General features: G+C 37.0%; 1 protein-coding gene across 1 annotated transcript; it reads left to right on the top strand.

Moving 5' to 3' along the window:
- Nucleotides 1-3500: 3500 nt before the first annotated feature.
- Nucleotides 3501-6695, top strand: LOC130734308 (uncharacterized). Its single transcript, XM_057586661.1, has 4 exons — nucleotides 3501-3647; nucleotides 5988-6091; nucleotides 6193-6376; nucleotides 6486-6695. The coding sequence occupies exons 1-4, from the start codon at nucleotides 3629-3631 to the stop codon at nucleotides 6518-6520; spliced, it is 342 nt and encodes a 113-aa protein (XP_057442644.1). The 5' UTR covers nucleotides 3501-3628; the 3' UTR covers nucleotides 6521-6695.
- Nucleotides 6696-13503: the final 6808 nt, after the last annotated feature.

The following is a 13503-nucleotide window of genomic DNA, read 5'->3' as shown; positions in this document are numbered from 1 at the left end:
AGTATTTTATAAACATAAGAAATACATAATTAAGAAAATAAACACTATTGGTTTTCTAAAAAAAGTAGAAAAATAGTGCATGATGAAAATATAAAAGTATTCAATAATGATATTATTTATATCACACACAAAAGCAAATGGGGAGTTTGGAATTTTGATGGTCTATGTACGCAGCTCCCAGTGGAGATTAAAAAGGAGATTTTGCGCGTCTAGATACCTTCTATGCCGATGGGGGATGCCAAGCTACTTTGGAGAGGGACTAGCGATGGAGCTTACACCACGGCGTCTGCGTATAGTCTTCTGAATGATGGCGACACTCTAAATTCACGGATTTGGAAGTTAATTTGGAAAGCTACTACACCTGAGAAAGTGAGGTTTTTTCTCTGGCTTGCTGGAAGGGATGCACTCCCCACGAATATGAAGCGTTATAGCAGCCACATCGCGACATCTGTCGCTTGCATTAGGTGTGGTGCGCCAGTTGAGGATGTTGAACATGTTCTTCGTCGCTGCCCAGGATCGGCATGGTGAGGAGTAGGTTCGTGACAGCTCTCCCCCAAATTCCCGCCCCCAGTGAGGAGTATGTTCGCGATAGCTCTCCCCCAAATTCCAGCAGGGGTATCCTTTTGTCATTGGCTATTTGCGCACCTCCAGCTTCATAAACATTCTTTGTTGTGTGCCATAGCTTGGAACTTATGGAAGTGGCGAAATAGTTTTGTGTTTGAGCAGACTCCTTTTCACGTTGGTGTCATAATACAAAGAATGCATATTGATGTGCCAAAGTTTCAGCGATGGGGGATGTCGACGCATGAGCCCACTCTAGTTGCGACTAGTTACAAAGAGAATTGTGTGTCACTCCACACCGATGATAGTTGGCAGCAACGACTGGATATGATGGGGAGGAGGAGTTATCCGTGATAAGGATGCAGGATGGACCTCTAGATTTGCAACCTCCTTAGGTGCTTGTGATGCTTTGAAGGTTGAGCTCATAGTGGTGTGGAGGGGTCTGTCACATGCTTGGGATCTTGGCTATAGACATGTTTCATGCTACATGCATTGTCTTGAAGCACATGAGGTCACAACAAGCAACATTGATGTTCATATTTTTTGGCATAGAGAGGAGATTATTTCCATTCGGGAGATGCTCTCGAAAGATTGGCATGTATCGGTTGTCCACATCCCCCAGGATCAAAACATAGTTGCAGATGCATTAGCTAAACTCGCACTCAGTGAAGACTGGATCTGGAAAGTTTGGCTATTTTTCTTTCCTCTTTGTAACAAAAGAAAAAAAAAGCAAATAGAGCAGCTAGCATGTTTCAATATAAAAACGGCTAGCCTAGTGGTAAAGTACTTTGTTAAGTAATGATTCATTTACATTTTTTTTCTTACATCTCATTTTTACTTTTTTTTTCTATATAAAGATGAATAAAATGTGAAAGAATTATCCCATTCTACTTTATTGGAGCATTAGGATAGATGATTTAGAAGCCATATGAACACCTTTTATTATGTTTCTATTAGTTGGGATTTAGATCTCTCATGTGTTAATCTCACATGAGATCATATGAAAGATACCTTTAATTACTTTTTTTAATGAAATCTGATGGTCAGTACTATTTCTCGCACAATTTTAATTTTCTTTCTCCGTATATTCATTAAGAATCCAAATTTCATTAAAATAAAATTAAAGGCTCAGATTTTCACATGACCATGTCATGTGAGAATTAACACATAAGGATATCCAAATCCTTTATTTATTAGTTGAGAGAGGAGCCATGAGAAATTTTTTTTTTTATTCTAAAATTGTAGAAACAATGTCGCATCAACACCAATACATCCACCAAAGCCACAAGGCTTCCACCAACACCCAAACACACAACAAAATGCTTAAGCCACCTGTTTAAGAATTTTTCCAGCTAAATTCCAGTTCAAATAAAACACCATGGCAAGGTTTTTCACAACTCTTAAACCCTTCAAGCTTGCGCATCACAGCGTTTTCAGGAAAATGGCATCCCCTTTGAATAGAGTGACTCCTAACTCTAATGAATTCATCCTCCTCTTCAGATCTATCCTCAAGCAGAATTGGAAAGCGAACCGAATCATCTTGTTCCTAGTTCTTCTGCCCCTTTTCGATTTCCCTTTCCACCATGAGTAAATCTATACAGTATTAGTATGAAATTTTCAATATTTTGAGTTGGTCATGGCCTTGGCGAGCCACTCTGCTGGTTCCGCCCCTGCTTACAACATCACATAATTGTACTCAGTATTCATATCTTTTTTAGTCCCTTAAAAATTTCCTTCATCAAATTTAGCCATTCTTTCATTTTCACCATCTCCATGAAATCACGCTCTCACTCTCTCTCTCACCATCATACTAGCCACCCTTCACCCCTTTTCCCCTCCTCATTCTTGCACCATTGATTCCAACATTACAAAGCCCATATCCCCACAGTTAATTTAGTCATCCAATTCCTCCTTCCCTCCCCATCCCCTCCCAACCACTTCTCAGAAATTCCTTGTAATAGGAGACATCCATCAACCAAAACTCAAGCAGGAAAATCCAACCAACCCAAAAAGAACACCCATCACCCAAAAGCCAACTCCAAACAATTTGAGAACCACAAGAAAGTTATTTGAACAAATTAAAGAACCCAAACAAAAAACCAACCAACAAAATTATCTACTTGTATGATAATACTCCACCATCTCATCCGCCACACCTAAAAGAACTTACTCATCAGGGCTATCAAACACAAGTCAACTACCTTTCCCACTAACGACACTAATCAAGCATGACGAGTTTTAGTCACAATTCCTCGGAATAGACCCTCTAAACGAGTGTTAGAAAAAAGAGGCTAGCAACGGTAAATGAATTACTCATAGCCATCAAAAACAAAAACACCGCTCCCTAAGGCTTACATCCACTTTTTTGTTTTAGAAGATAAACTAGACCCATCAAAAACACCGCTCATAGCCTTCTTAAATTAGTTACTAAACTAGACTCTCAGCAACACTGCTCTATTTGTACATAATTATTAAACTCTTCTTATAATACTTAATAAGAAATCAATATGGTTTACGACTTTGAATAATGGTTCAACACTTCGCCCCTTAAGCAAGTTATTGAGAGATTGATTCATAACTCTTGTGAATGAAAAAATTCATTAATCAACCCGCTACGCTTTGATTGTGAATTAATTAGTCTCGTGACTAACAACTATGAATTATCTTATTCAAGGATAAAAATGTATTTTTTTTGACAGTTGGGATAAAAATACTTAATAAAAGGATTAAATTAACTTACATATTTATCTTTTTGCACTTTTTTTTAATTTCTCAATATTATCTTTTCTTTCAAAAAAAAATTATCTTTTATTTTAAGATTGAAAATATCATTTTACTCTCAAATGGCACATTGACGTATAATCATCCACTGAAAACACGACACCTGTACGTGATGTGTAAAAACCACGTAGGCGCGAGAGAATGCAATTATAAATTGACTCCGAGTCTCGTTCTACTATTAGAATGCGCGTCCATAAATTAATTAAAGTATAAGATAAGATTGCACATAGCAGTATATCACCGATTCTCCTTTGCGATTCCATTGCAGCAAACTCCACCATCTTCCATGGCTTACGTTGAAGGAGGTATCATCTTCTTCGTCCCAATTCACACTCATACCAATTTCTCTCTGTGTCTGTTTTATTTTATTTCTACATTACTGTTTAGGTTAGGGTTATGAATTATGATACCTCGGTGGAACTTTGATTTATGAACTTCTTATCTGGTACCTTCAGATCGAACCTTATTCAATTTAGGTTTCTGTGGAATTACCTTTCGGAATTCACCAGTTTCGGGGATTGCTCACAAAATCTCATATTATTCATGATTCATTCCCTATAATTGCTTTCCTATTGAAATTATTAAACAAATTTTATCCCAAATTCCACGTGTTTTCCAGTTTTTTATTTCACAATTTTGCAAACATAAAAAATTTAGGTCTTAATCTACATGGAACTTTGCTAGATATTGTTCTCAAACATGACTGATTTTAATTTATATCAAAATTCATGTATTGGAACATTAGATTCTATAGTCAATATAATTGAAAACTGGAAATACTCATTGGCTTCATTCCCAGTTATCTCTGTAGAATTGGTGGAGGTCAAATCTGCTATGAGGGGTTTTCAATTTTAACTTTGAAAAGGTTGTACTTGTGCTGTGACTGGTGGGTTGTGGGTATCCTAGGAATTCAAAAGACACATAAAATTTGCTTACTGGATTGTTTTCATGTTTTAAGTTTTAACTCTCTTTCATAGTAGCTTCTCTGATATTAATGCGGTGATAGTATTTCTGGCGGAAGGTGGTTGTCATGACGAAGACTAAATAGTATATGAGATGATAAATCATAGTTGCTTCCATTTTGAGGTTATTGGGGAATCATGGGGTGTCCTTTTAATTGTGGTCAATTTCTTTTGATTAATATCGAGGCATTGTTAGGACAGGGGGGGAGGCTGTATGCCAATTCGCCTTTTATGGTTGTGTATTTGCCTATTTGGCCCTGTATACCTGTATCTTCAAGAATTCTTCTAACCTCTTAAACCTGACATTGAACATAGTAGGCTTCATGGCCTCTCTATGGTGTTACGGTCATGACTCATGATCAAAAGGGAGCCTTCCTAATCTATGTACTTTGGAATTAAAGATCTTTGTTGTAGTAATGACCTTGTTTATCTTCTTATGTTAAATCTTAATGCATTTTCCAAGAATGATACTCTATAGTCTACTCATTTTTTCTTTTCTTGCATTTATATTTCGAAAAAAAGTTCAGGAGTAAATGAAATATAGAGATGTTTTTGTAAATTTTTTATTTCCAAAAGGTAAAAGATTACAAAATAGGTTCTGGAATATTACATAGTTATTCTTCCTTTTAATCCACTCCTTTTCTTTCATTCTGTGTATTTATCTTCAAGGTACAAGTAAAAGATTTGAGATTTCTTTCTTTACCATTGCTTGCTCCTTTTGTTAGAACCTTACCTCCTTTCCCCATGCATCTTTCTCTTATCTTTTTTCTCATGCGTGTTAGTTTCTCCTTTTTCATTTTAGCTGAACTTTTCCCTTTGTAAGGCTGAAAATCATTGACTCTAGTACTGATATTACATACAGCTGAAATCTTTCATATTCTCTATGATATAAATTGTAAGTTTACTTTTTATTTAGTGCATTAGTTGTTCTTTTATTGGGCATTCCGCCAGTTAGTAATTTCTATCATTTATGCGAAACTATTTTCTCAAAATGGCCAAATTTGTGGTCATTATACTCATGAAATAGAAGCTGGGTGGTTAATTTTATCCTTATTGTAGTTTTCAACTTATCTATATTATGTAAGTATATAGGCATGTATAACCATATAGCCATATAGAGGGATCCAGTTTTTTCCCTATGATGACAAAAATGGTTGGATATTAACCAAACAACCAATTCAATCAGCCGTATTCGGTAAGAACTATCAGTTTGCTAGGGAAGTTACTGATCTGGTTATTGAGTGCTCAATTAAACCAGTTTCTGATCAGCTGATCTGACCAGATCAATCAGTTGTGCTCATCTTTTATGCTTTCTATGTTTTTTGTCTGCATTTGTTGCCTCTTTAGAGTTTTAAAGAAGTGTATGAAATTGTAACCATAACTGGTACAGTGTCTGATTAGCCTGATATGCCCTTTCTTGTTGTAGTTCCCATTTTCTGCTTCATTGCCTCTATTATTGTTGTTAGCGGCCCAACTTCCTTAGTCCAGACTCCATCTTTTTTTTTTTCTCACATATACATCACTCTGTTGCGGTTTTAGAACTGAGTATCTGGAATATGGTACTTCATGACAGATTTTCAGCCTGGGTTATGTGTCCAATAGATACTTTCTTCCTTAGCATCAGAAATTGATAATTTGGATTGATATTGATTTATAACTGGAACTGGATGTAATTTGGTGCAGGTGTTGTCAGATCAAAGCGAACAATATGGCGGCTTAAGACAATCACTGATTTTTTCATGTCCATTGTCAATATCATAGGCATCTTTTTTGCAACAATGTTCTCGGTAATGTTAATATGTTCTTTGATTTCTATTATAGAATTATAGAATTCCCAGGAACCTTTTGTTACTTATTGATGTATGCTGATGATGTTTTCATCCCATAGATGGAAAAGTCAGATGCCTACAGGAAAGGTGCAGCTAAGAAACGAGATGGTGGTTCTGGAGGCCCTGGAGGAGGAGGCGGCGGTGGCGGGGGTGGGGGACCATATGGTGGCGGACCACGCGGCCCTCCTCGTGGTGGCCTTGACAATGTTCGTGGGCTAGATAGTATTAGGGGACGTGACCATAGTAAGTTTATGTTGTCTGCATTTTTATTTAAATTTATTTATTTTGCTTCTCTAGTTTACCTTTGCTAATAACTTCTCTCTTGGGTTGTTTTACCCCATTGAACTTCCAGGTTCACTTCCTGCTTGTGGCTCCTGCTGTGGTTGAAAGTTCCCTTCTGTGTATTTGTCAATATCTGTATCTGGTGTTGAACTGTTTCATATGCAAATTTCGGTACGACTTTCAAGCTTTATGTGTGCTCGAAGGTTGAAATTGCAAAAAAGTGAATAGTACTGTGTGAATGTTGATAGTTTTCAAATGAGGTATTACTAATTACTAACTATATCCTGTTGAGGCCTGAGGGTGAAGCTTTATTTTTATTTTTATTCATGGTCTAATTAAATGGTGCATTTTGAAAAAAAAAATAATAGTTGTGTAATGTTTCAAGCTAGTGAAAGTTGCATATTAGTTGAGTATTTTTCTTAGGGGTTAAATATTTTTGGTTCCCCCGGAATTATTTTTTTAAAATTTTAATCTCTGTTTTTTGAAAGTAACATGTTTTAGTCATTTACAAAAAAAAAAAGGGTTAAACCGGAAAACCGTCCCTGAACTTTAAGCGAGATTTGATTTCCGTCCCTCGCCGGAAAATCTTCCGCCCTCATACTATGTGTTTTTTTTTGGAAACCGTCATTGCCGTCGATGAAGCTTCGGTCGTTGTGTCCAGGTGTCAGTTTGGAGCTTACGTGTAATTTTTTTTAAAAAAATAATAAAATTAATTTTAATTAACCCTCGAATCTTTCCTAATTTAATTTCTAAACCCTAAAACTAAAACTAACACTAACTTAACTTCTACTCTAATAAAATCAGATCAAACCCCCCATTTCATCTATTTTGATATTCATATTTCAATTCCAGAAAAAAAAAAAAACACCCAATAAATAACTACATATCTTCTTCTTCATATTCTTTTCACACTCCCTTCCCTTTCCCCCCTTCCCCCAACACCCCAAAAAAAAACTGAAAGATGCAACCGGTTCTCGATTCTTGATTTTATTTTTCAATTTTACTTTATGAGTCTACAAATCCCAGTGGGTTTTGTTTTTCTGTGTCACTGTTATTGTTCTTGACATGATTAATGGTAATTTTCTTGAGTTTTAGCACCCCCAGTATGTACATACATTAAGCTGGGAAAGTCAAAGATTAATAGTACATGACATCAACAAGTTTTATTGACGCCATGTGAACTCATACATAAGAAATACAAACTACACTTGTCAGATTGTAGAACAAAAGCAACTTGGGTGGCTGCTAGAGCTGCAGCTTCCTTTCTTGAGTTTTGAATGAGAAGAGTTTGGATTTTTTGAAAATAAAAATTCACTGAGCATCGCATGGAACACATCCTTCTTCAACCTCGTGCAGAACCCAATCCCCCACCCTCCTTCTCCTCCCTCCCCTTGTCCTGAACATCACATGGAAACCAGATCTGAGGAACTCAAACCCAGATTTGAAAACCTCTGTCATGCACTACCTGAAAACCAGGACAACCACAAACCAACAATAAACCCAGGAACTCGAACCCCACCATTGCAGACCCACCCACATTCGCCACCCTCTCCTCCAAAAGAAAGGAGACGAACCACAAAAGAAAGGAGACAAACCAGATCCAAAAATGCTCAGGAACATGTTAAGCAAACACCCAAATCCAAAGTATCTCTCAAAAGACACATTGTAATTCGTAGTCGCCGTTGGCGGTGGAGGGCGATGTGGCAGGGGGAGGAGGATCTGGATTTTGTGTTATGTTGATTTTGGTCTTCAAATACCCCATCGAAGCTCCACCCCACGCGCTGATGACCGCTGCCGCCGCCGCAACCGCAGAAACCTTCACTGATCTGGTGGGCCTCAATGAAAGCTTGCGTCTTCGCAAGATTTTGGTGGTGATTCAACCATGTTTTCCCAGATCTGGTGTGGCTCATCTCGCAAATGTCATACCTCTCGAGAGAGAGCCTCGTCCTCTCGGTCTCTATTTTGCAGGTGTTGGTGAAGGAGGGTGGGGTGATTGCGGTTGCATGGTGATTGGGGTTGCGGTGAGAGGGAAAAGGAGGAGGGTGGGTAATCTGGGTTGCAGTGGGAAGGGAAGAGAGAAGACGGTGGGTGATTAAGTTGAAGATGATGATATTTTTGGTACTGGTTGAAGATGATGACGATTGATGAATAAGCAATTTAAGAAACACGTCATTTATTAAATTAGTTGATTATTACTTTAGGTTAATTAGTTTAAATTATGGGGGCTTAACTACAAATTAAAAAATTTAGTTATAGTTTTTTTTTAAAAAAATAACACGTCATTTAATGAAATTACGTGGCATGTCCACGTAGGCACAAATCTGCCAACTAATCACGGTAGCCGAAGCTTCATCGACGGCAAGGACGGTTTCCAAACAAAAAACGTAGTTTGAGGGCGGGGCTAGGAAGATTTTCCGGCGAGGGACGGAAATCAAATCTCGCTTAAAGTTTAGGGACGATTTTCAGGTTTAACCCTTACATGTTTTAGTCCACGTTTGAGTATCAACTCCCGATGTTTTGCGTTCAGTGGATGTCTGTGGCAGCGTTACATGTTTTAGTAAATCTGACATGGATGTTACCATCCCCTCATCCTCATAACCTATTCCAAGTAGAAAAAAGAGAAGTGGTTCTTTTCCTATTTTTCCTCTAAACACCAAACTTAGAGCATCTCCAATGCAAGGTTCTTAGTTCTTATTTTGGAGTTAAGAACTAAGAACTAAGAACTTTACCATTGGAGGTGCTGACATGGACTCCTTAGTTCTTAAAAATAAGAACTCAGTTCTTATATAAGGAGTTTTGCTTTTTGAGTTCTTAGCTTAAAATATTAATTATTTCTCTCTCATTCAAATTACTTTATGAGTTTTGTTTTATTATTTTATGAAAATAAAAAGTATAAATAATGTGGTTGGTGGGACCAAATGAATGGTGGAAAGAACTAAGAACTAAGAACTAAGAACTAAGAACTAAGAACTCATGGTTGGAGCAAAATTGCTTGAGAGTTGCTTAAACACATGTGGCAATACGGGCCCACATGAATAGTGTTAAGAACTAAGAAATAAGAACTAGCATTGGAGATGCTCTTATTCCATATGGTAAAATTAAGAGGTAAAAAGCCGGCCTAGTAGTGAAAACTGAAAAGATATATTAAGAGAGAGAAGACATTGATTACAAGGAGACGTTCTCAATGTCTCGACCTTGTTGGGATGCTTGTTAACTTATATGACTTTCGTTGTTCATTTTAACTTAATATGACTTTGGTTGTTTGATAGCAATTCCGCAAGTGTACGGATTGATCGAAGTAATACAAAAGATTGTCGAACCACAGGGATAGTTGTTCATCAATTGCTTCTAAGAGTTTTGTGTTCAAAATGTGAAAAAGAAAGCAATATAAGTTTGAGGGTTTGTTGTGTTTAACACACTTGTGATGAAGAGCAAGAATTATAATTCAGATAAAGAAGTACCCTGGACAAAGCTCCACTTAGTCCAATTATGGTTCTCAAATCAAATTCTTATATGAAGTTCAGAATCCTTATCCATGATGTTATAGCCTCTACCTCTACTTGTTAATTCCTTAATCAAGTAAATCATTCAATTTCATTTGCCAAACCTAATGCCTTAGTGCCTAGTCAATTCAATTGAAGAATGAAGTTTATAAGTTCAGGCCAACACAATAAGTTTCTACCCTTATTCCTAAGTGATAGCAAACAAATCAATCTAATCCCAAGTCCCTTAATCCTCACCAACTTCCGTTGTGCAAGAAGAAAGCAAAACACTTGTGTGCACTCAAGATAATATTGATTCAGAGAAAAGATACATGGAAAAGAAACTTTATTCATATAAGAAAATAAGAAGTTTAAACCATAATCAGAACTAAGGTTCACTTCACCCAAAGTACAAAGAGAAACTAGCCAAACATGGCTATGGAATTCATAATGCAAATTATAAGAACAAAAACCTGAAATAAGAGTACCAAGAAGCCTCTCACAAGCTCCAAGAAACTAGAACTAAAGTTTTGCTCAGAAAAGTACAAAGATGCCTCAAAGAAATAACAAAATCCCTATTTATAGAGTTTCCAGCAGTAATCCACGCATGTGCGTGGCCTCCTCCACGCACATGCGTGGGCAAAACGCTCAAAATCGCACAATTCGCAACATCAGATTTTGCCACCACGCATGTGCGTGGATCAGACGGCGCACATGCGTGGGCATCAAGTTTTTCAAACAGTAGCTCCACGCATGTGCGTGGGATTCATGGCGCACATGCGTGACTCTTATGATTTTTCTTCAATTTTGTAACTCCTTCTTCATCTATCATCATGACTCATTACTTGGCTTTCAATCATCATCATTAGCCATCAAAATCCTATCAAACCTGAAAAGAATCTCAAGAAACCATCAAAACAACAATGTAACTCATGAGAATATGTCATTAATCATGGTAATTCATCATCCCTTTATTCAATTCAGCAAATAAAACCCCCAAAAGCTCATCAACACTCATAATCTCACAAAATTTCAGTTCAAATCCGACCATAAGAATTAACCTCAAACTAAAAGTAATAAAAACTAATAAGAAGACTAAATAAATGGATTAAAAATACCTAAACTAATGCAGATGCAAATATGAACTAAAAAGGGACTTAACTTGACTAAAAACTCAATAAAGAACTCAAAAGGAAAAAGAAAAAAAGAAAAAGGGCTCGACAAAGATAGAATAAACCTCGGGTTATCATTGTTCATTTAAATTTTGGACGTTAAAACGATTTTTCTTAATGGAGATATCGTTGAAGAGATATACATTGTTCAATCTGATGGTTTTTTTTAGAAGACCTCATACTAGAGCATTTAATTGAAAATTAGGGAGTTATTTCATAAATTGTTTTATATAGATGATATTCTTCTTACTAGAAAGCATATTAAATTTTTAATTGAGACAGTATTAATATCGAGTATCCCCTTTGATATGAATGACCTTGGAGATGTTTTTATTGCTGGCGGAGGCAGCGGAGACCAGCCACTGCCATAGTCACCCTCAGTATTTACAAGTTCTTTTGATATGACTGTAAAGAGTGACATGTCGGCACCACTCACTTTGTATTTTCTATTAGCATGAAACCATTCCTATATCAAAAGCTTAGAGCAAAACATATACTAAAAGTATGATGTATTAAAATTTTGGGTATCAAAAAGAACAAAAACCTTTAGAATGTCTAACCGACTTGGATCGTCCACGGGTAATCAAAAGACATCGTCAACCATCTCTCAAGTATGCACTAGACCCCTATCTTCTATACAAAAAATTAGTGATTGTCTTAAGCCCATCTCTCAAGTATGCACTAGAGCAGCAAGATGGTTGACATCGTCTACCATCTCTCAAGTATGCACTAGAGCAAAGTGCACAACGCATCTATTGTCTGCAAGATACAAAGACTCCTATCGTTTATGACAAAATATGAGCCCTCTATCGTCTAATGTTTGACACACTTAACAATTGCACAACAGAATCATCAAACAAGAATTAACCAATGCAATTAAAGCATAAAGAAAAATCATCACAATTCAAAACATATAGAATTATACTTGAGGTTTAAAATTTCGTCGTGTAATGTATACTCTAATCGATTATATGACCTTACGCAGCAGAGAAATATCAATTAACCAATGTATACTGCGTATGGTCCTTAAATATATTTTTCTTTATGCTTTAATTGCATTGGTTAATTCTTGTTTACTGATTCTATTGTGCAATTGTGTGAGAGAATTAATCAAATGCTATGTATAATACTTGATTGGATAAAACTAAACACATAGGCTTAGCTTGCATGTCAAGAGACTAGCTAAATGATACAAGAGAGGCAAATGGATTGGCTGCCCAATTGCTGTGTTGATACGCATTTAAGGACTATTGATTGAACGCTCTAAGTGATTTCTGTTTCTACTAGTTATTTGATTAATTTCAATTGTTGTGTTGATTCGTGTTTAAGGACTGTTGATTGAATACTCGCATTCTGAATTCGATGGATTCAAAACAACTGTGAAAGCTAGTTTGGTGTGGTTCAGGGTAGTTTTGTATGAGATTAATCATGTCACCGTTCGTCCAGGCTATGTCACCCCACCCTCCGCAGCAATCGTCCGTCGAATCACCACCATAGTTCACTGCTTCACTGCTCCAATTGTAAGACCCAGGATTTTAGAATTAAATAAATAATTAATTTCCAACTCACGCATACGATTTTGTGTCAGCGTGAGAGGAACTTGACTCGTGTTTAATGTTTGGATTAGCGTTATGAAGATGAAAGTTCGCAGTATGTTTAAGGATGACACTTTAGTCATTTTGATTGATAGCACGAGCCATATTCGCACCCGACTAAGGTTGAGAGTGTCCGAAAAAGGCTATATCCGCTCCTAGAGCATTGTTTAAGAGAATTTTAGAATTAAAGAGAGAATAAGAACCTCTGAGTATTTTTCCCATGACTAGCTTTCTGATACGAAACCCTGGACTGTACGCTTGTTAGGTTTCGCTTCCCGGAAGTCCGCCGAAGCCAGACTTTAACGTCTCGGGAACTTTAACTAAGACCTTGAATGAAGGGTTTTTCTATTCGGAGCTTCTAACGAAGTTTCCATCCGCGTTGCCTCATTTCTTTCGACGTTTGTGATCTTTTTCCTGATGGAAGTTTCCTCATCCGACGTCGACTGCAAAAAGTAGTTTTTCGGCATAAATCGACTCACACCGTCTTTGAGACGTTTTCCTCAATTAAATGAACCTTGATTTGAGTTTCGACATTCTGTCGCCGAATACTCAATTTTTATCAGCAGACGAAAGTACCAAAATGACCGGAACCGCAAAATATCGATTTTTCGGATTTTCCCCTCTACTATAAAAAGGGAAAAAATGAGAAAATATCTCATTTTCTCCCCAAAGTGGCCGAGAGTTAGAGAGAGAAAGAGAGGGGTGCAGAGCTTTTTCCGATTCTTGTCCGATCGTCCTGATTTCAGAAGCTACGCGTAGGCACAGAGGTAAGGATGCTTAATCTTACTTCTATTTCTGCTTTCTGTCGGCTTATTCTAGCTATTTATGTGCTCAAAGTT

This window comes from Lotus japonicus, chromosome 1 (assembly GCF_012489685.1).
Source record: "Lotus japonicus ecotype B-129 chromosome 1, LjGifu_v1.2".
Classification (NCBI taxonomy): Eukaryota; Viridiplantae; Streptophyta; class Magnoliopsida; order Fabales; family Fabaceae; genus Lotus; species Lotus japonicus.
The sequence above is the reverse complement of the archived record's forward strand: the minus strand, read 5'-3'. Positions and strand labels throughout refer to the sequence as shown.